The 20472-nt window shown below is 39.4% G+C and overlaps 1 protein-coding gene across 1 annotated transcript in view; it reads left to right on the plus strand.

Annotated features, from left to right (window-relative positions):
* Positions 1 to 20472, plus strand: part of pcdh1a (protocadherin 1a) — a 49269-nt gene that overhangs the window by 14293 nt on the left and 14504 nt on the right. The window contains exon 3 of the mRNA XM_061300310.1: positions 18659 to 18878. Coding sequence (XP_061156294.1) covers positions 18659 to 18878 — 220 coding nt within the window. The remainder of the gene's footprint in view (positions 1 to 18658; positions 18879 to 20472) is intronic.

The following is a 20472-nucleotide window of genomic DNA, read 5'->3' on the forward strand; positions in this document are numbered from 1 at the left end:
TTTTAATCATAGCTGTTATAGCTGTTGGCTTCCTTTTCTAAAGTTTACATTTTTGTCTGTTACTCTCCAGCTGGGAGCTCTCTTGTTTTTCAGATTTTCTGCCTCAGGAACAATTACTCTTATGACACGAAAATAATGAAATTACTTTCTTTCATTTCACAAGCAATAACCTAGAAGTGTTTATTCAGTTGTATAAAAGCCATGTAGTGTTCAGTGTCCGTAGATATATGTCCATTTGTGCATCGAACAACAAAACATTAAAAGACTTAAAAAGCAAGGTTTTATGTTTGTCCATCTTGGAATCTTGGCTACTCACTGGGTCTTTACCAGATTGTTCTTTTGGTGCAAGGCTGGAAGTGGCAGAATTAATCAATTGCAAACCATTTCTTCCTCAAATTAATCAACAATAGTTTTGATAATTAATGCAATCATTAAAAGCTTTGGTAAACCCAAAAAGTTTAATTCAAAGATATTATCCAATTGTACCTTCCGAAATCATTTACATATTCACATGAAGTTAAATATTATGGCATGATTACTGCATAATTATATCACTGACATATTTATTCAAATGAGTAGAGAAATTAAATTGCTATGCGGGAGTATTAGAAATAAGTATATGAATAATACAATTATATTTTTTTGTAGTGACCAACTGAACCCGACTGACTCTCCCTCGAATCTTCTTGATCAAAATGCCGTTCGAGTCTGTCAATAGACTTTTATACGCGCCATTGTACGCCTACTAACCAGCATGTTTTGTGTTTCTTTCATCACTTGATAAAAGCAGGGTCTTGATATTTGTGAGTTCTTGAAAGGAAGAAAGAAATGATCATCGTCTTGTGTATGAATGTTACTAAATGTTTGTTTCCACTATGTGGTAGCCGAGGTAGCTACGGGGATTGTCAACATGCTCACGGTATAAAGATGGTGCCCAACACTGGAAGAGAGGTGAGACAGAAACAGAGGTGGGGGGCAAGCAACACAACACACTACGTTTTCACCATCAAAAAGAAAAGAACAGCAGTGAGTGGGTTGAGGTGAAGAAAAAGTGTAGTCAGAGATTGGCGGTAGTGGTTCACCTGGGGATTAGGGCAGGTGCACAGAGCATCAAGACATGAGTGGGCTCACAGAGTGGGTGGGTGGATGGATTGTGTGTGAATGTTGTTCTTGTTACCTCTAGTGTTTAAAGTGCAGACGGTGTTGCTAGGATACAGCGAATTAGATCAAATGCTTGATTGAAATCATACAAATATTAAGAATTAGAATGACATGATCAGGTGATGTTGCCGCAGTGTCTTGCTCAAGTGCACACTGTCAGGAAGCAGCGGAGTATTTTTCTAACATTTAGTAGCTGTTTTTTAGTAGCTTGCAGTAGGGATTTGAGCTTTTACCCTCCGGTTCCACACAAAATTTCACTTGGGTATCAAATGAGCCAATAAAAGCAAGATGTCAAAAGGAGAACTTGATCAGATCTCTGAGATGGCATTCGGAATTAGCAAGGTTTTGATATTACGAGTTACAGTAATTGAATAGTCTTCGCACTAATCGGAATGTGTCAAGACATCCGTTCTTGCACCCAGCAGTCTGCAGACAGTGAGTGATGGAGTCATTGAAAGTAGAAGAAAGGAAATCCAGACTTATTATTTTTACCGTGGAGAAGATGTCATGATGAGAAAGAGTAGCGAGGTCATGCTGTCCCTTCTTTTTGATCTAATATCTATCTTGTGATAAACTTAGAGCTAGCCTCAGGGCTATCCGAGTCCTGTTGGTTTTGTTCTCATTAAAGCCCTCCGGGGTTAGCTCTGCTGGCAGACTGAGGAAACATTTTGTTTTCTCGTGAGTAAAACGACATGTAGTACGTAGTGGAGTTTTTATAGATGACTTGCTAATGTGAGGAATTATAGAAAAGATCAAGATATGAAATTTGAATTAGATGGATGACAACCTTCAAGCAAATAATTGTGTAGTCTGGATTGTATATTTGTGGTACCTGCTGCACGTGTAACACTAATCAGACCTTGTTGACACATTATGAAACACATCTTTGTTTATGATTGTCTACCCTATGACAATGCTTTAATACAATAATGTGTACAGAACAAGAGTGCTAAGTCCTTCCCACACTGGAGGGGATAACAATTCATAGCTCTCCATTGACTATCAATTGCGCCGTGTCTCATCCCCCTGTGTGCAAAAACAATGCTCTAAAAGCTCCTGTGTGTTGGAATGAAGAATCATCAACCGGAGAACAGAAAAGAAAAACAAAAATGTGAATTTGCTCAACCTTTATCCTTCGTCAAGACTAACCCGCATGAATTAAGATTTTTGTGGTCAAATTATAACTACAAGCAACATATTTGATGATATGGATTTCCAATCGGCATCGTTGCCCGACAGTTTAAAAGTGATTTATTTTCTGTTGCTCTCAAATATGCCTGCTATGTTGTGCCAAGGCTAGATTACATTTAACCAAAGAGGCAAGGCTAGCTGTAAAGACATCACTCTTAATTATGAACGCGTGTGTTTGAATTCACATTAGTGAAAGGCACATTGTCTGTCTTATTTGTTACCAAGCTGCTTTTTTTTTTTATTGAATAAATGGCCATTTCAATGCATTACTATACAGGGAGCCATTGCAAATTTAGTGAGGCAAAACATGGCGCCTGCAAGATAAATAATGAAAGTTCAGAAACTGCTTTTTTTGTTTAACCCAATCCAGTGAACCAAATTAAAGTGATTTCTTGTATTTTACCTTTTTTCTTCGGATGGAAATGGGAGAAATATTATTATGCTAAGAGATCAGACAAACATGGATGAGATCAGAATTCACATATCTGCATTCAGAGCACTGATGGAGCATAACTGCGTGAAAAAAAAGGATAAAAAAAAAAAGATTGACACTGCACCAAATACATGCAATTTGCATAGAAAGGTGTAAGATGAGAGTTGCATGTGTAAAGTAGCAGTAGCTTTTGACATTTTTAAGTGTCCTCTGCCCCTAGTTCCCTGTGAGTCCCAAATATAAGCACAAAGTAGTCAAATCTTAATGTTAAATGCTTTTCAGTAGTGAAATTGAGAATTGACAGATTAAACACACTCCATTTAGCTCTGTTAATGGCAAATGATTATACCAGTCATTTGATAAATTGGGAGCAAATGTTCTGTTCTTGTTGCAGCGATAGTCTTATCACTTCTGCCTTTGGCATTTTTCTATCATGGCGATGATTGTTCACCCCTCTCATGGGTGGAGTTTTTAGAGAGTGACGTGTTGGGTGGTCTGTTTCTCCTTTTGAGCAACGCAACACTCAAGCAGAATGTCGACAGTTGACAGGCCCTCTTGAATTCCATTTTCACCGTGACAGCATAAGAGGCACATAATGTGTTGTTTGGAGGGTTGTTAGCTCTACAACTGCATCTTATAAAAGTGAGAATGGCTGAAATGTTTATCTGAATATTGCATTTTATATGTTCTCTTTGCTGACAGTTCAATAATAAGATGCAGAGGTTAACAATATTAATTTGTTTCAACATTGTGATTTAGTGACTACCAAAACCTATATAATTATTAAATATTGGTTTAAGAGAACACACAGTACGGTTTTGTCAACAGAGATTTTTGAGGGTGTGCTCAGAGCATCTCTGCAGTGATTTTGTTCAAGCCTTGGTAATTACAAAATTCAATACCTCTTGTTCTTTATAAATCAAGTTAGCACATTGATCTACCAAGAAGCCTGTCCGAGAACAACAGTGAGTGGGCCAGGAGAAAATAGCATCATCAGTCTTTTGAAGTTAGCAGCACTTTGCTGCATTTACAGTTATTGCAAAGCCCATTTTTGTCCACTGGGATTTTTTTTTCTTGGACTGCTGGATTTTATTAGCATCATAATATAGATACCTGTACACAAAACTATACTTAGTACTGCTTTTATTTTGAAAGAAACTCATTGAACTGATGCCATTCAACTGATGTCATTCCAACCCTGCCGTTTGTTGGATGTTACCAAACCACAATGCAACAGGCAAAGATAAATGAATCCGAGCTAGAGATCTCTCCAAAGCAAACTATCTTTTGGAAGGTGAAATGCAAAATGTCAGCGCTCGTTCCCAGCAGACAGCAGGGGATGTTTCAGATGTTGTATGGTTCAGACTATTTCTGTAGTGATTGACTGGCATGTCAGCAACAAAGCAACCGTCAACAGCTGCTGAAATAACCCCATTTGGGGTTATAGCTGTTTGTTTTATGGTTTGATTTTTGTGGGTCAGGATGCAGAAGGAACATCACTTAGAAAGGAATATTTAACAATGTGCCAAAACGGAATATCTAGGGACATAGTCTGTTGAAACCAGGACATATTCATCTATTTCAAAGAGCTCTCTGGACTCCTACTGTGTCACTGAAACTAGAGGCGCAGGCTACATTTGAAGTTAGCTCTCAAACAATTCCTATTATGACAGATTGCAGAAGGATTTGGCTCTTTAAGTCAATCGAGTGAGTGGGCAAGGTAATGCCGTTTCAGTGATGGCTTAGTCACAACATGATGATGATCTTCGAATTCTTCACCAGATGCTCAGTTTCGGTTTTTCTTTAAACCATCAATCTGCATCACGATGCTCAACAATATATGTGTCTTCATCCACTATGCAGGTAATGAAATTCTGTCCGGCTTAGTACCTTCAATTGAGTGCTAGCATCAAAATCATTACCTCGCAACAACCAAATATCTCCTGCAGAATGTCAGAGGGAAACATAATGCTCAGACCATTAGTCAGGCAGTGGACAAATAATTATGCCTTGCACTATTAACCCAAGAAATGAGAAACGCATAGTAGATAGGGTGCAAGAGAGCGATGGATTTGATGGTCGGGGGGGGGGGGGGGGTGCAAATAACAGTATGACACAAAAGAAATTAATCCTGAATATCCACCGCTCCCTGTGCACCTCTACAATTGAAGGCTTAGTCGGTCTCGTCCATTCATGAATCACTGGGCCTTGGAGACACACCGGCGCAAAACCACCAGCTCTCATAAATAAAGCAGCAACTTACTGCTCTCGTGCCAATGAGTCATACAGGTCTTGCATTCACGGGAAAGCATTTTAAACCACCCAAATTTCTTCTGTTAACTAGCTCGCTTTTTATGAATAATATGTTTTCCAAACATTTGTACCAGTAGTACGTAAACTTGATGTTGTGTTTATAATTGGACTCGTTTCCAGCAATGTCAGTGTCTGCACCGGCACAAAAACAAACAAACAAACAAACAAACAAACAAACAAACAAACAAAAACATCATTGTAACAAAACATCAGAACAAAATTGCAGGTGTGAAAAAATATATTTGACAAAAATTTTTACTATCCTACATGGTAGGGACGTTGGGGGGCATATCAATAGATGGATGGATGGATAAGGAATTGGATGCAGATAATAATAAAAAAAGCATAATTATATGCATATTCATACAAAGTGTGGAAGTAAAATTTGAATGGATGTATAGTGAGTACAATAAAACATAATCGGCAGCTGTGTGCTGAAGTAATTTTTGATGGGCGATTCGCCCAAAAACGGGTTGTTAGGAGTTAAGTTGGATAAACAGCCTTGGTGGAAAGCTGATTTTTCTTTATAATCTCAACACTGCTTCCATTATACCAGTGCTTCTCAATTATTTTCTGTTACGCCCCCCCTTAGCAAGAAGAAAACTATTCGCGCCCCCCCTTAGCAAGAAGAAAACTATTCGCGCCCCCCCGTGACTATCCTAACTTGTCTTGTAAGTCGTAAAATGTTGCACTGTCGCAAACGTCACAGAAGTAACAATGAGAGCGCCACTGCCCCCTGCTGGGAAGATGCGCAATTACACTTTATTCTAGTACTGCAAAAAAAAAGCCTGTTCCCCAGGGTCACACGCGCCCCCCCAGGTATAGCACGGCGCCCCCCAAGGGGGGCGCGCCCCACTATTTGAGAAGCACTGCATTATACCAAGAACAGAGGCAGTCACCATTACACACACACACACACACACACACACACAGACACACGCACACAGGCAGACACACACACATTCGCGCGCGATCCTCTTTGCTTAGGGGAAAACCTGGTTTAAAGATTAGATAAGAGGCATGCATTTAATTTCATTTTATTGATTTAGAGTGGCCATCTGGAATTTGGCTCTTGCCATCGATCTGAGATAGATGATACAAGATGGTTATCAGCCCCCAACAACATTGTGTTTGAAGATGTAAAAATACTGTAGCAGATTTCAGATCAAATCACCGGAGAGGCTTCACATCAAAATGTCACTAAAATGCCACTGGGGAAATTGAGCAGTTTCTTTCCCATAAGCCTCTAATGTTTGGAGCGGGGAGCACAGTAGAAACAAATCCTGCGGCGGTTGTTCATTATCTTTGTCAAATAACACTGCTATCAAACCAGGCATATCTGGTGATTGCTTTTTGGTCACTTTAGATTTCTAATATGAACAATGCAGCTTAAAGTGGCGTATGTAGCACGATTCATACGTGTTCAAGGTTCTAGCAATTGTTTTCTTTCAATGTATATTGTGTGAAAAATGAGTGCAAGACAATAGGATAATTTTTCTGCCAAGGCTGTGTCGGAAACGATTACTGAGAAGTTAAGCTTGTTCTTTCTTTAGCATTATAATGGTTATGATAACTTCCACCTGTGCTCTCGAGTCATTGGTGCCCTGTGCATGCGGTTGATCCCGGCCGGCTACTTTGAGATCCTGTTCGAGTAGCAACGAGCCTTTCGGTATGCTGATGGACAGGGTCAAACGCCACAATCTGTATTTATCAGCAAGATACTGTTCCTGTGCTGTAAATGCGATTCTAAAGCCTCTTTATCCTCTTTCTGAGGATTTGCAGTATAGCAGATGACATGTGAGTCTCCCTGCACTTAAGCCTCACTATCAGCAGCCCAGTGGGCTGGCAACATGTGAAAGGGACATAGTTTCATTTTTTTTTGTAGGTATTTAATTTGAGCTTACGTTCTGGAAATCTATGTGGCTTTATGCTGCTTTGTAAAAGCTTGTCTGCCTTGTTATGAGTGAGGCATCTAGTTGATAACTAAAATCACAGTGAATTAAAATGTCTATGGAATTTCAACTATATTACATCACAGTCAAATAGGGTTGTGCTTTAATTTCCACAAACAAGTACGGTTCAGATTTCTACTCAAGGTTAATTCGAAGCAAAAAAAAAAGCACAGTCAAACCAATGGAACATCATCGTGACTTGCTTTGGGAGAAATTACCAAGGCCTTTCGAAGGTAGTAAATACAAATATGAATGACCATTTTATGACCTTACTATGTCATCCTTGGGAAGTCTGCTTAAATGGTTGATTAACAGAATTTAGGACCTTCACATCAAAGGTTGACACAGGAAGCCAGTGTACTGATTTGTTTGGCACGGTTTGTACACCGCATCCCCTTCCCGAGGCCATTTATTAGCGTTTGTGTGACACAGACAGGAAATCGAACCAACAAATGCTCAACATGGTCTCAGAAGCAAGTTTCATTTCATTTCATTCAAATATAAATGTCAAAAATATACATACACATAACTTATATTGTATAACAAACAACAAGATATAAAGAATTTTGGCTGTAAATCTTCTAACTACCTAAAAGAGACTTCATTGGGAATAGAGTTTGAAGATGCTGTAGCGACCAGGCAGCAAGTCGTGTTGAATGGTTTGCTGTCAGAATCATGTCTGTCTAAGCTTCAGGAATCTCGGGAGCTAATTCTGTTTGATGTATTAACCATGATGAAGGGGGGCAGGGGCTGTTCGTTCGCAGTAGTGTGAGGATTTGGGTACATTTGGTCTAGTGCATGATGAGAATGCAAGTTTGTCCACATACTTTTTCATAATGCTTGTGCCCACTGATAAATTACTAAAAGAGAAACTACAATTTATGTTGTTTGATGATTTAATGATGCATATGTGGGATCGGGAGACTTGCTCGCTCCTAATTCTGCCATTCTTTTAGATGCTTATTTGGGCTCCTTGGTGTAAATCTTAAGTTTGTTTAGCAGAAAATAACAAAAGCAGATTCTTCCTCTCGTCTACACATAAATCAATCTCGACTCAATAGATCTAAGCCATTTTAAAGCCATATTTATCAACCCGGGTCTTGGTTGTCGTACGTAAACAGGAAATGTGTTTTCAAACAGCAGCCAAATAAATCAATAATTCAGAGGACTAAGGTATGGTATTGATCTATATATCCTATCATAGTGCGTCACCTCGCCGTCCACGCCTTTCATATATTCAATTCCATATGTGTATACCACATTCATTAAAGCTACTGCGCATTTACTTAGTTGGCCTTCATAAAAGCTTGTATTATTGTCTAATAAGAATCCAAGATAAAACCAAGTGTTTAATTTGACACTTTAATTCACTGCCGAGCTCTACTTCTGTTGCCAAGCAACCATGTTAAAGTGCACACAAAAGGGTCATTATAGATTTGAGATTTCTTTAGCGCAACCCTTAACCTGTATTCATTTCTCCATGAAAGATTGCACAATTATGCTTTCAGCTGATTATTTAGAATGTGTATACTTGTATGTGTTGTCACTAATGCAATAGATGTCTGCATAAAATAATTTCCCGGCAGTAAATTCAACGACATTACTCTCTGATTTCTTTCTGGAACACAATCAGAGGAATCAAGTTGAGCTCCTCTTCTTATGCATCTTTTAGACATATGTTACTAACAGGATCTGACAGCATCGCCCTGAGTATTTAAATGGTTCATGGTGCTTGTACTGTGATGTCTACGATACGGCACAATGAGCCATAAATATGTCAGTTTTGACTCAAATGAAGAGAGAAGGCAACGGAGTATTCATGCTAGATGCTTTTGCTTTGGGGCTTTGTCTAAAGCCCATTTTGAAAGACTCTGCCAAAAATTCATCAGAAGATTAATCAGATCTGTCATCAATATCATATCAAATCTATATCAACTGTATTTAGTATACCCCCTCTCGCAGTAGCACAGCGAAAGATGCTCTGTGATCGGCTCACGTTTCTTTCCCCATCATTTCAAAATGGGAGCGCCTTCTTTTAACACGCTCTAGGCAGTCAACTTAGATAATAGATTTCTTTTTTTTTGGTGGCATTCATAATAGTGTCTGTTTTGCTGAGGCTGAGAATCTAAGGCAATATGGGGCATATATCAAATATGTGTTCATTAAGTCCCTAAACACGAGGGATGGAGGCTGCAAGTTGTTGTTGGCTGCTGTTGTATTTGATGAGAAGCAAGCTTGTTGGATCCAAAAGCGGGAAATGATTTGAGGCAGGAACGGAGAGATGCAGTAGCATTTAATTTGCATGAAGACAGTGAGGCAGAGGCCATGACTCTGGTTTTAGATTCCATAGCTTTTCTGAGATGATTTCAGATTGCAGTGTAGTTAGATTACACATCTCAAGCTCCTAAAGGCCACAAACTCAACATACAAAGCAGCTCACTCAAACAGCTTAGTGTCTTTATCTGATAATTGACAAGTTGTTTTTCTGCCTGGATTCTTCTTGACTGTTGGAATTTTCCAGAACATATCCGGCTTCTGCACTGACTGGACAGCCAGACATGAAAAAGGTCATTGTGAATCTAATTAAGCATGACTTTTTCCTCTCTCACTCTCTCTACAGCGTCTTGGTAACATTGCGGAGCATGAGACCACTCCATCTAGTTGCATCCAAATAATCACTCAGAATGCAAGAATGAGATGCACACACATTCTTTGGAAATAATCCCACGTTGAAATTGTATTGCCAATCGAATCGCAAGGTAGCAAATCTTGACAAGCAAGATGCTATTATTAGCACGGCATATACGTAGGCATGCACATGTACTGGGAAACAGTGACTCACATGCAGACAATATTAGAAGAGGGGGTGAAATTTTAAGCATGGTTGAAGGATTTTTATCCCTTTTGCCCAATCCAATTATGTTCAACTTCAAACAAAACCTAAGTGCACGCACGCTTCTCATCCAGATGCTGCAGCAATACTGTAGACATTAGCTCTGACGATGGGAACTTTGAGACGCAATAAAGTATCCAGCGGGGAGAGGACATCCAGGATTAATTTTTCTTATGTCTGAATCTTTACATACTAATTTCTCTTTTGTTTATATCTCCCTTCTGGCATGATTGACTTTTTCCACAGTCTGTGTGGAAGATGTGTTTCACAGGATAGCAAACGATATGTGATATATTAGAGGCTAAGTGGCAAGCTCATACTTACTTCAGGTAACACCTTGAAACCAGCCTTGTTGGATTCATTAGTTGATGACATACCTGACACAACGACAAAGAGCTGTTGTTATGGCAATCTACGTATATATAACGTCTGCTTACAAATACTGATAGGATTCACAACTGAGATTCTTTTAAATCGCAGAGGGTATTCAGATATTTTGTAATTTTGTTTAGTGCTGGCAAGCCTGCCTTTGCTTATAGGAATCGTTCTGCACCTGTTCGATTTAGAAATGTGAGCTATTGTGGTGTCTCTGCAATGCAGTTATTCTATAAAAACAGCTTGGCTTTTTCACTTGGTGTATATGAATCGAAATAATAGGCGACTTTTGTGTTCAAATTCAAAGGCAAATACAAAGCAAAACGTTCTGTATTCATCTGGACATCTTCAGAACATCTCTGGAGTCTGGAAGAATAGTTTCTCACTTTCTGTCACCATGGCAATCTGTCAACTTCTCCTGAGTTTTCTTGCGCTTCCTTTTTTGCTATTTTTCCCCTTTTCTGTTTATCTTCTGCATCATGTTATTTATTTCACGGCCCTCTTATCATTTGTTTCTCTGCATTGAGGACTTATCCTTTTTTAGAATGTAGTAGCATGATTCCTACAAACCTCAAGCAATGGCAAGTGATGACTTTTCTTGTCCTTTGGGCTCAGATAGCATATTTGGTCCCTGCTGTTTAAGAAAATGAGGGTCACTCTAAAAAAGAATTCATTTTCTTAACCCAAAAACTAATCAAAATGTTAATCCGGTGCTCTTCCCAATTAAGTTTTCCCACTGATCCCTTTCTATATTTTCCAAAAGCTGACGGCACCAATCTCCCGCGACGCCAAAGCATATTATATTTGTCTACCCCTTTCCTTCATCTCATTCCATTTTGCCAGAGGATATATTAATTAATGTATTTAGTGTGTTGTTAATTGACTCTCAACCACAATGTGTCTTTACCTAAACAGAAAAATAATTTGAATCTAATTTTGGGAAAAAACTGTATGTAATTTTGCAACTTTGTGTAACCAAGCATATCATACGGAATAGCACTTAGATATCCTTTCTACTACCACAATTACATCTTTAAAATCATTTGTAGTTTTTTGGAAAAAGAAGTTTCCCGTAAATGGTGGGGAGTGTGTATAATGTAGATCAACAATTTAAATGGAATACCAGAGTTGTCAAATCCAGGTCCAGAAAGTCTGCCACAGTTTAGCGATAGCCGCAGGTATTTCTAATTTCTGGGAGCTCATTTACCTGCCAGCCCGGATAATGAAAAGCACCGGTGGTGAGTTTCTTCTATTGCGACCTGGATTTGACACCTTAGCGGAAAACAAGGTACAGTTTTTTTCCATGTATAATGCGCAAAATTTAACTAATTTATTGTCCTAAAATCTGGGGTGCGCATTATACATGGGTACATAAAAAAAAAAAAAAAATTATTATTTTTTTTTTTGTTTTTAATCCGGATATGATACGGAGGCCGCCATTACAGATGCGCTTTCTTCTCTGCTGTTCACTTCAAACACGCTCCATACGAATACAATGCTCTCGTATCAGACGCTTGCTAGATCACCTGCTCGTTTGCTGTCACAATGTACCCTACACAAATCCGAAACATTTCTTCGCTATCGAGTATGCTAGCGCATGCGCAGTGATACTGACCGGCAGAATAACATCCGGTTGTTCCCAAAGATGATCTTTTTTCTGAAATAATTTTATGTTTAAGGACTTAAGTAGGAGTCAAAATTTGGGTGCGTATTATACATGGGTACAGGCTTTTTTCCAGCATCAACATGCCATTTTTAGGGTGCGTATTATACATGGGGGCGCATTATACATGGAAATCAACGGTAGGCATTTTAGTTTTATATGAATCTATCAACTGGTGAAATTAAATTAGTTATAGTGACGTGGTTGGGTATTCAAGTGCTTTTTCAACCTTATTCTGACTCACTGAATTGCTTTTAAATTTATACCAAAGTCTGGATGAGCATCCCATTTTTCTCATGCATTGTATATTGAAAGACAATTAAAATTGTTCAATTTGATGGCCCAGGTTTTGGGTCCTTTTTGGTTTCCTTTACTGTTACCACGGAACGGCACAAAAACATCTCATGGGCTTACACGTGTTGCAGTCGAAACAAACAATATCATGGCATTCCTCTCCATTACCAAATGGTGCAGGCAGGAGGATGTGTTTGCTCTTGCAGAAAACCACTGTGTTTTTGATTCTTGTCGACCAGTACTGTTTTACCAATGGATTTTTTTTTCAGGCATTTAATATGTATTATGAGTTTGTTCAAAGCGAGCTGCCATTGTTGGGAGGTTTCTACGATTTTGCTGTTGCAGGGGAGCGGGAATCATTACTAGATGATGGCCCGCAGCTCACCACGGTGAACCAAGCTGAATATTTTCACTGGCTCGAAACGTGTTCCACAGTCAGACGTGTCCTTGTAATGGAGAATAGACATCCATAGCTCATCGCAGGACAGAGGGGCTGACGAAGAGCTTTTTGTCAATGGGTGATGCATTCACGGCAGCACTCCCACATCCTGTCATATGGAATGGCGTGAACACGCCGATTTGTCATTAGATATGGCAGCTATATTCACACTTGGTGGGTCCCGCTGCAGTAATACTTGATTTTACTGTAACAACATTATGGTATTTCAAGGCCAATGCTTCCAGTGAGATGAAATTCTCTTTGGAGGTGGGAGAGGGGCGTAGTGGAAAAGAAGCACTCCAGAATAGGTGACACAGACAGTGAAGGATGTGAATTCAGTCTTGCCTATCAAGACCATTAGGGCCTGTGTGATTGTTTTTTAATGCATTCACTCTGGTCGTTTTTTCTCTCCATTAACAGTATGTGAACAAAGGGACTTCTGGTCTTTATCCACCTCCCTTTCCTCATCCCCTTGTCTGATCACTTCATCCTCCAGCCAAACCCATGCTGACTCCCGTGCACTCTTCTCCCCTCCCCGCCTCTCGCTTATGTTCCTTCCCTCCCCCCTCCGTAGCGTGTCCCCTAGTTTTCTGGTAGCTGTGTCTCTTTGATAATCCAAGACTCTTTGAAGACTCCAATTCCACACTGCTTGCCTCCGAGCTATGGCACCTACAAAAAAAACAACAACTGTGTGTTTGTGTGTGTGTGTATGTGTGTGTGTGTACGTGTGTGTGTCTAAAGAGAGACAAGAGAGCAGTGGAAGGGATGTGAACATGATGGTGGAATTAAAAAGAAAAAGTATACACATTTTCTGAATAATGCCCTCTGTCTATCTGGGCTTATATGCTTGCTGGATACACTAAGAGGTGCACTTCTTCTTTGTCAACTTTGTCGGTTGGGCCAATTTTTCTGGGGCTTTGCAGGTGGGACCTCATTGATGCCAGCATACATTACATACAGTAAATGCCAGAGCCTGTGAACTCCTCTAGGTATTTTTCTACCATGTGTCTACCATTTCTCGATCTACATGTAACTGATTCACATAGATACTGTCAGATGGGTCACAGATGTAATTAGTTTGGGCATTCTAGAATTGTCAATAGTTATCTTTGCTAAAGTAATTTCCTCTATCCGCTTTGTGTCACCAGCCTCTTTTTACCTTTTCGGTGGAAGTGGCTTTGTGACTCGGCTGCTATGTTCACCTTTGTTTCAATCTTTAGTCCCTCTTCTTCCGTCTTTGTCTGCAGCCCTCCCTGTTTGACTCCATCATGCCGCCTCACTTTGGCAGAGGAGCTTGCCACTGGGATTTTGAAGAAATTGAATTGAATTATGAAAGAATTCCTCCGCAGTACGATTGGCATCACTCCCTCCACACAATATAACATCATTGCCATATCTCTCAGTGTGGGACGAATGAAAATAGGCCTTGCACCATTTTTTGGCTCATCCTTTTAAATTGAATTTTTCATATCACGGGGGGCACTGAGACATCAGCCGTTTCCTTTAACATGGGCAGGAAACCCATTTCATAATATCTTAGTGACACATAACTATTCAGTAGGAAATGGCTGGCTTCCAGCTTCAGTACACATTGGCTATACCGCAACGAAAGGTAGATAAACGGGACCACAAAGGTTTTCTTCAGTTTGAAATTTTAAGAGTGTTAAAGGAGAGCATACTATATATTTTTTTTTTTGCTGTGGAAAAAAGGAACAAGTCCTCTTTCGCACAGTCATACCAACTCAAAACATTCAACCTCTAAAGCTCCCAGTTTTATTTTATCCGAAGAAAATCAGTTTTTTGCTGTTTTTTTTCCCAGTGGCAAATTTCACCCTGCAGAGTTGGTGATTATTCAGAGTTAGGAAATGTTATGCTTTGAGCGTGTTCCTGAAATTGTGTTTTCAGCATACACTTAAGTCTGCATCGCATTTGTTAAAACTCTAAAAAGGAATTGGGCAGGCAAAAAATGCATGACAAAAATGTATTATACTTTCCATAAGAGAACACAAATAAAAATAATAATAATAATAAGCGTGAATACAACTAAACAAGTTGACTGTCATTTCTAATCTTGAAGTTGAATTGTTCACTTATGGGAGGTGACACAGACCATTGAGCAGTCTGACAACATGTGGGAAGATTCAGCTTGCTGCTGGGTTTGGAGCTCATGCTGCCTTCTGAGCAGGCCGTCTAGGATTTTTGCTGGCTGTCCAAACTATTCTACTTGGCTAATATTTACATTTAACACTATCCAAACCAGGAAGTTATACTGAGCGTTGGAGTGCTTGCTATTCTTGAGGGAAAGTGATCAAGAATGTGTACTCGCAGATACTTCACACTGCTGACTCTCTCTGCGGCAGCCGCATTGACAGGAGAGTTGCAAATGCTAAGTCTACCTCACCAACCACTCTGCAGAAAGTAAAAAGGTGATGGAGTTGATGAAAAAGCTATAGCATCTGCATAAGAACCGGCGGCTCAGTACTGGCAATCAGTGAGGCTTGGCTGAGTGACAGGGCGCGTGGTGGCAGAGTGGTGTCAGATAGCTTTCAAGAGTGGACTGAATAGTTGGTGCAGTTGGAAAGCACGGCAGCAGTCGGGTCCTATGTCCCACTAGGGAGCAGTGGTGCAAATCAGCAGACACTGCACTGATTCTGTGGCCCCTTTCATTGACACTGCAGTCTAGACGATAGTTTACACCTAATAGATAGAACAATAATAATACTACCCAATAGATAGAACCATAATACTTATGCGTATACAGCTATATGGATGGATATGGATGGCGGGATGGATGGATGGATGGATGGATGGATGGATGGATGGATGGATGGATGGATGGATGGATGGATGGATGGATGGATGGATGGATAGATAGATAGATAGATAGATAGATAGATAGATAGATAGATAGATAGATAGATAGATAGATAGATAGATAGATAGATAGATAGATAGATAGATAGATAGATAGATAGATAGATAGATAGATAGATAGATAGATAGATAGATAGATAGATAGATAGATAGATAGATAGATAGATAGATAGATAGATAGATAGATAGATAGATAGATAGATAGATAGATAGATAGATAGATAGATAGATAGATAGATAGATAGATAGATAGATAGATAGATAGATAGATAGATAGATAGATAGATAGATAGATAGATAGATAGATAGATAGATAGATAGATAGATAGATAGATAGATAGGATAGAATTCAAATTCATTGTTCCAATATGTTTTGTGGAGGTTGGAATGTAGACATCATAAATGTTCAGTCTTTCAGTCTTTGCCCCGTAGCTAGCCGCAATGCATGATGTAGTCATCATAAATGTTCCTTTTTTCAGTCTTAGTCCCGTAGCTAGCCACAATGCCTAACCGATCCCCTACGACTGTCTCCAGTTTCCCAGAATCCAATCCTTCTGCTAGTCCCCTCCAGCCAAAGTGTTGTCTTTGTCTGCCTGACCAACTCTCCACTCCTGACCGGCTTCTCCTTCCAATCCTTCTGTCTTGCCACATCCCTGCAGCCCCGAGGCCTGGCAAAGGATTTGCTTTCAGTCTAAAAAGAGAATCTATTTCCCATCTCGGCAGCCTTTGCTAGTTATCATACCCTGGAAACATGCTGAGTCTTTGGAGTGAAGCCTTGAGGATAAGTTTAAGTAAGAACCCATACTTGAACAAATAAATGCTACATTCACATTTAAATGATAGATTAGATGATGGCGGCAGTTTGATGCGCAAACGGAACTGGAATTTAGCAGTTTGGGACAAATAAAGGATTATACTTTATCTTATCTTATCGTCACTGAGCCGAATACACCACCGATATATAGTGCATGGGATGTTTGATTAAATATCACAAAAAGCATACCACCATAGGGAGATTTATATGTTATCGGAATATTGATCATGTGATTCTTTTATACAAGATATCCTTTGAAATAAACTGCTCAAACACAAACAAGGAATGTTGTTAGAAATTTTTGCTCTTCACTATTAATTTGAAGGAATCCAAATAGCTTATTCTTATCGGTCCATATTAACCGAGGCTGTCTTTTCTTGATGTTGCACCGTGCATACAAATCGTAAGGACTATAAGGACCCATTGTTGGGTCAAAATTCATTCGCTTCTATTTGGAAGCCCACCTTCATTTCCATTAAACCCTAACGGATATACCCAAGACATTTTTATCTTGCATACTGTATTTGATGTATGGACATACTATCAGCACTACTTGCGGAGAAAATATGATGCACACTAAAACTCAAATAAAATGAAAGATGAGGAGATTCAGCAGTGCAACACAGAAAAAAAAGTGTTTGAGGACGCCAGAGATGAACACGAAACCTTTGGAAGCCCTTTAACTGTATTAAGGAAACATTGCTCCGATCACTTCTCTAAAAGCATTTTCTCCAAAGTCTTGCATGTATGCACTAAAAGGATGATAATTTGTGTGATTTCCAGCAGGGGCTTTTGTTTGCCAGAAAAGTGGTTGAGACGGTGAAAAGCAGAGACTGGTAGTATCGATCCAGGCTGACGGGTCCGGCCGAGGCGGACCTGTTCTGCTGTCTCAGTGCTTTCCCGACTTTAACAAGAGAAGCACGTGTGGGGGTGGGGGTGGGGGAGTTCCATTACATGTGCATCGTACAGAGTCATCTTTCTGTTGTCGATCGGCGGTAAGTCACCATTAGTAATCTGATCTTTAGAAGAAAGAATTTAATGGTCCCCTAACTGTATTTACAATCCATTCAATTTGATAAAGGGTGTGATCTTGAGTGATTTATTATTTGCCGCCCCTTTCCTCCCCAAGCCATTGATTTCAAGATTCCATCGGCACTCTCTTTCATGCATTTGCCCCTTTAATCTTTCATCAAATCTCATCAGCATGTAACAAGGAAATAGTGACTGTCAAAGTGTAATTGCGATGCTCCTTTTTATTCTCTTTTTCTCCCCAGCGTAGGAGACCTTAAGGATTAATTTTCCGCTAAATCATATTTCCTGCCTTTTCTGCTTTGTTAAACTTCAACATCTGTGGAAAAGTATGCTAATATGGGGATTTAGAATCTCATTGAGGATTGTGGGCTGATCATTGGCATCTGGATTTTATTTTGAAGTAGTAAGATATACAAATAAAAAACACACAGAAACATGAATAATATTGCAAGAATTTGAGCTGTTCTGAGCAGAAGCACGCGCAATTATCAGGAGAGTAAATCAATAATGAATAAATGATAACGTTGTAAACACTATGTCAATACAGGGAGGATGAATTATCACTTTACTTGCCAGACTTTGGCCAGTGCTTTTCTGTCTCCAGCAAATTCAGAATACAAATTTTGTTGTCAAAGAGTAGATCTGCTTAGTTACCCAAGTTATGACCTCCTACAACTTGTAGTATATTCAAAGTGGAAATATGATCATCCAGTACGTTTAAATACAAAGACATCTATATTTCATATGATAGTTTGTGGTGAATAATTTCTACTGCTGTTCACACAATACAGCAAGCCATACTTTTAAAGTCCTGTTACAGTCTAATAAAACAGAATCCCTTAGAGAGAGTAACTTTCAGCAATATTCCCAAATACATCTTGTGGTCAAACGTATCGCCACACACTCCTTCAGTTTGCTAAATTAACTAATCAATCATAAGTTGAGACAGACTTCTTAGTTTCAACCAAGAAAATCTTGCAGAAAGTCATCTCAAAAGAATATGAGTTGTTATAGCTGCCAAGGGTACAACAACTTGATATTGTCTTCCGTTTTCAGTTCCTGCAGGTGCAATATCAAGGTGTACCAATACTTTCCTCGATACACTATTTCATCTCTAACTGCAAGCACACAACTTGTTGTGTCTCTCAGTGGAGCACACAAACAAAAGGATAAGTGTAGCTGTGGAGAAAAAAAACGTGTCTACTGTATGTCTGTGTTTTGTAGCATCCCCATCGGAGAGTGACCTTCTCCACCGCCAACCCTGTCCAGGACCTGCAGGATGCCTCCCAGCACAGTTACTATGACAGCGGCTTAGAAGAATCAGAGACACCCAGCAGCAAGTCATCTTCTGGCCCTCGCATCGGACCCTTGACCCTGCCTGAAGATCACTTTGAGCGAACCACTCCAGATGGCAGCATTGGCGAGAGCGAACACCCTGAAAACGGTACATTGATAATCGCACCCCCTTCAATCTTACCCTGATGAATATGGATTTAAATGCAAATTGCTCCATTAGGGGTTCTGCTGGTGTATGTTTTAAAAATATCTGTGTGGTTTATTTTTGTTCTTTGGCAATTCAAAGAGTTTATATATATATATATATATATATATATATATATATATATATATATATATATATATATATATATATATATATATATATATATATATATATATATATATATATATATATATATATATATATATATATATATATATATATATAGAGAGAGAGAGAGAGAGAGAGAGAGAGAGATATCGATAGATAGATAGATAGATAGATAGATAGATAGATAGATAGATAGATAGATAGATAGATAGATAGATAGATAGATAGATAGATAGATAGATAGATAGATAGATAGATAGATAGATAGATAGATAGATAGATAGATAGATAGATAGATAGATAGATAGATAGATAGATAGATAGATAGATAGATAGATAGACACTGATTTATTATGGTGGGTTTGCATTACCTATTTTTCTAACCTTATTGTAATTTATCTTGAGAGTTCCACTAAATAAGAATTGAAGACCACTATGAAGTTAAACTTAATGGATACCTCTTTATATAGCTAGAATCTGCGTTTCCATCCTAATTCCAAATCCTTTCCATATGATCGTTTTGCCCATTTGCAGAATGCAAGTTTTAGTCAGACAGGGCACGCTTTGTTGTCAGCAGCAGGAGGATAGGGAGATGTGATGATGAACCACAAACCAAGTATAGACCTAATTAAAATGTGATTCCCACTTCAGGGAGATAAGCTAGAGCCCAGATAAAAGGGTGGTTTAGACAGAAAAATCAAACGAGACATCTGAAAATCTCCCCAGCTCCACCTGAATAGTGACATGAAGTTCTTTTAAGCATTTGAGTGACAGAGTGACAGGCTGCACTGGTGCAGGCTTGTGTTCATCACAGTGGAGATGACTGGCAGGCATAAAATGAGGCGGGGAGCATGATGTGTCACTCTATTAAAGTAAAATCAAACACAGTATGAACCTCAGATTCCTCGCCTTTGCATCTCTATGCCCCGCTAATATGGACAGGTATGTCTATTCTGTTACATAAGTTGAACTATAACAGCAGTGAGTCTATTTTTGTGGAGTGCCTTTGGCCTTGAGAGTGATATGTGATGCAAATGCGTGGCATTAGTCACAGTTAAAGCTTCTACATCTTGGAATTGTGTGCAATTAGTATCACTGAAAACCCAAAATGCTGGATTGTCCATAATGTTGAAGCAGATGAAGGTCCATATGTTTACTTGTCACCAGGACATTCATGGCCAAAGTTCAATGTGTTCAGGTCACTTGTGGTTGCATTCGGGTGAAGATAGGGGTGGCGCTGTCAACTGATCGCCACCTTGTTGAGTGTTGGCTCCAATGGTCGGGGAGAATGTCAGTCCGGCCTGACAGACCCAAACGTATCGTGGGGGGCTCTTCTGGGAACGTCTGTCATACTCCCATTTCTGGCACAACGTTGACCATGTCCCGAAGCGGGCAAGGACCATGTTCCACCCGGCAGCCAACCTGAGCT

This window comes from Syngnathus typhle, linkage group LG15 (genome assembly GCF_033458585.1).
Source record: "Syngnathus typhle isolate RoL2023-S1 ecotype Sweden linkage group LG15, RoL_Styp_1.0, whole genome shotgun sequence".
Classification (NCBI taxonomy): domain Eukaryota; kingdom Metazoa; phylum Chordata; class Actinopteri; order Syngnathiformes; family Syngnathidae; genus Syngnathus; species Syngnathus typhle.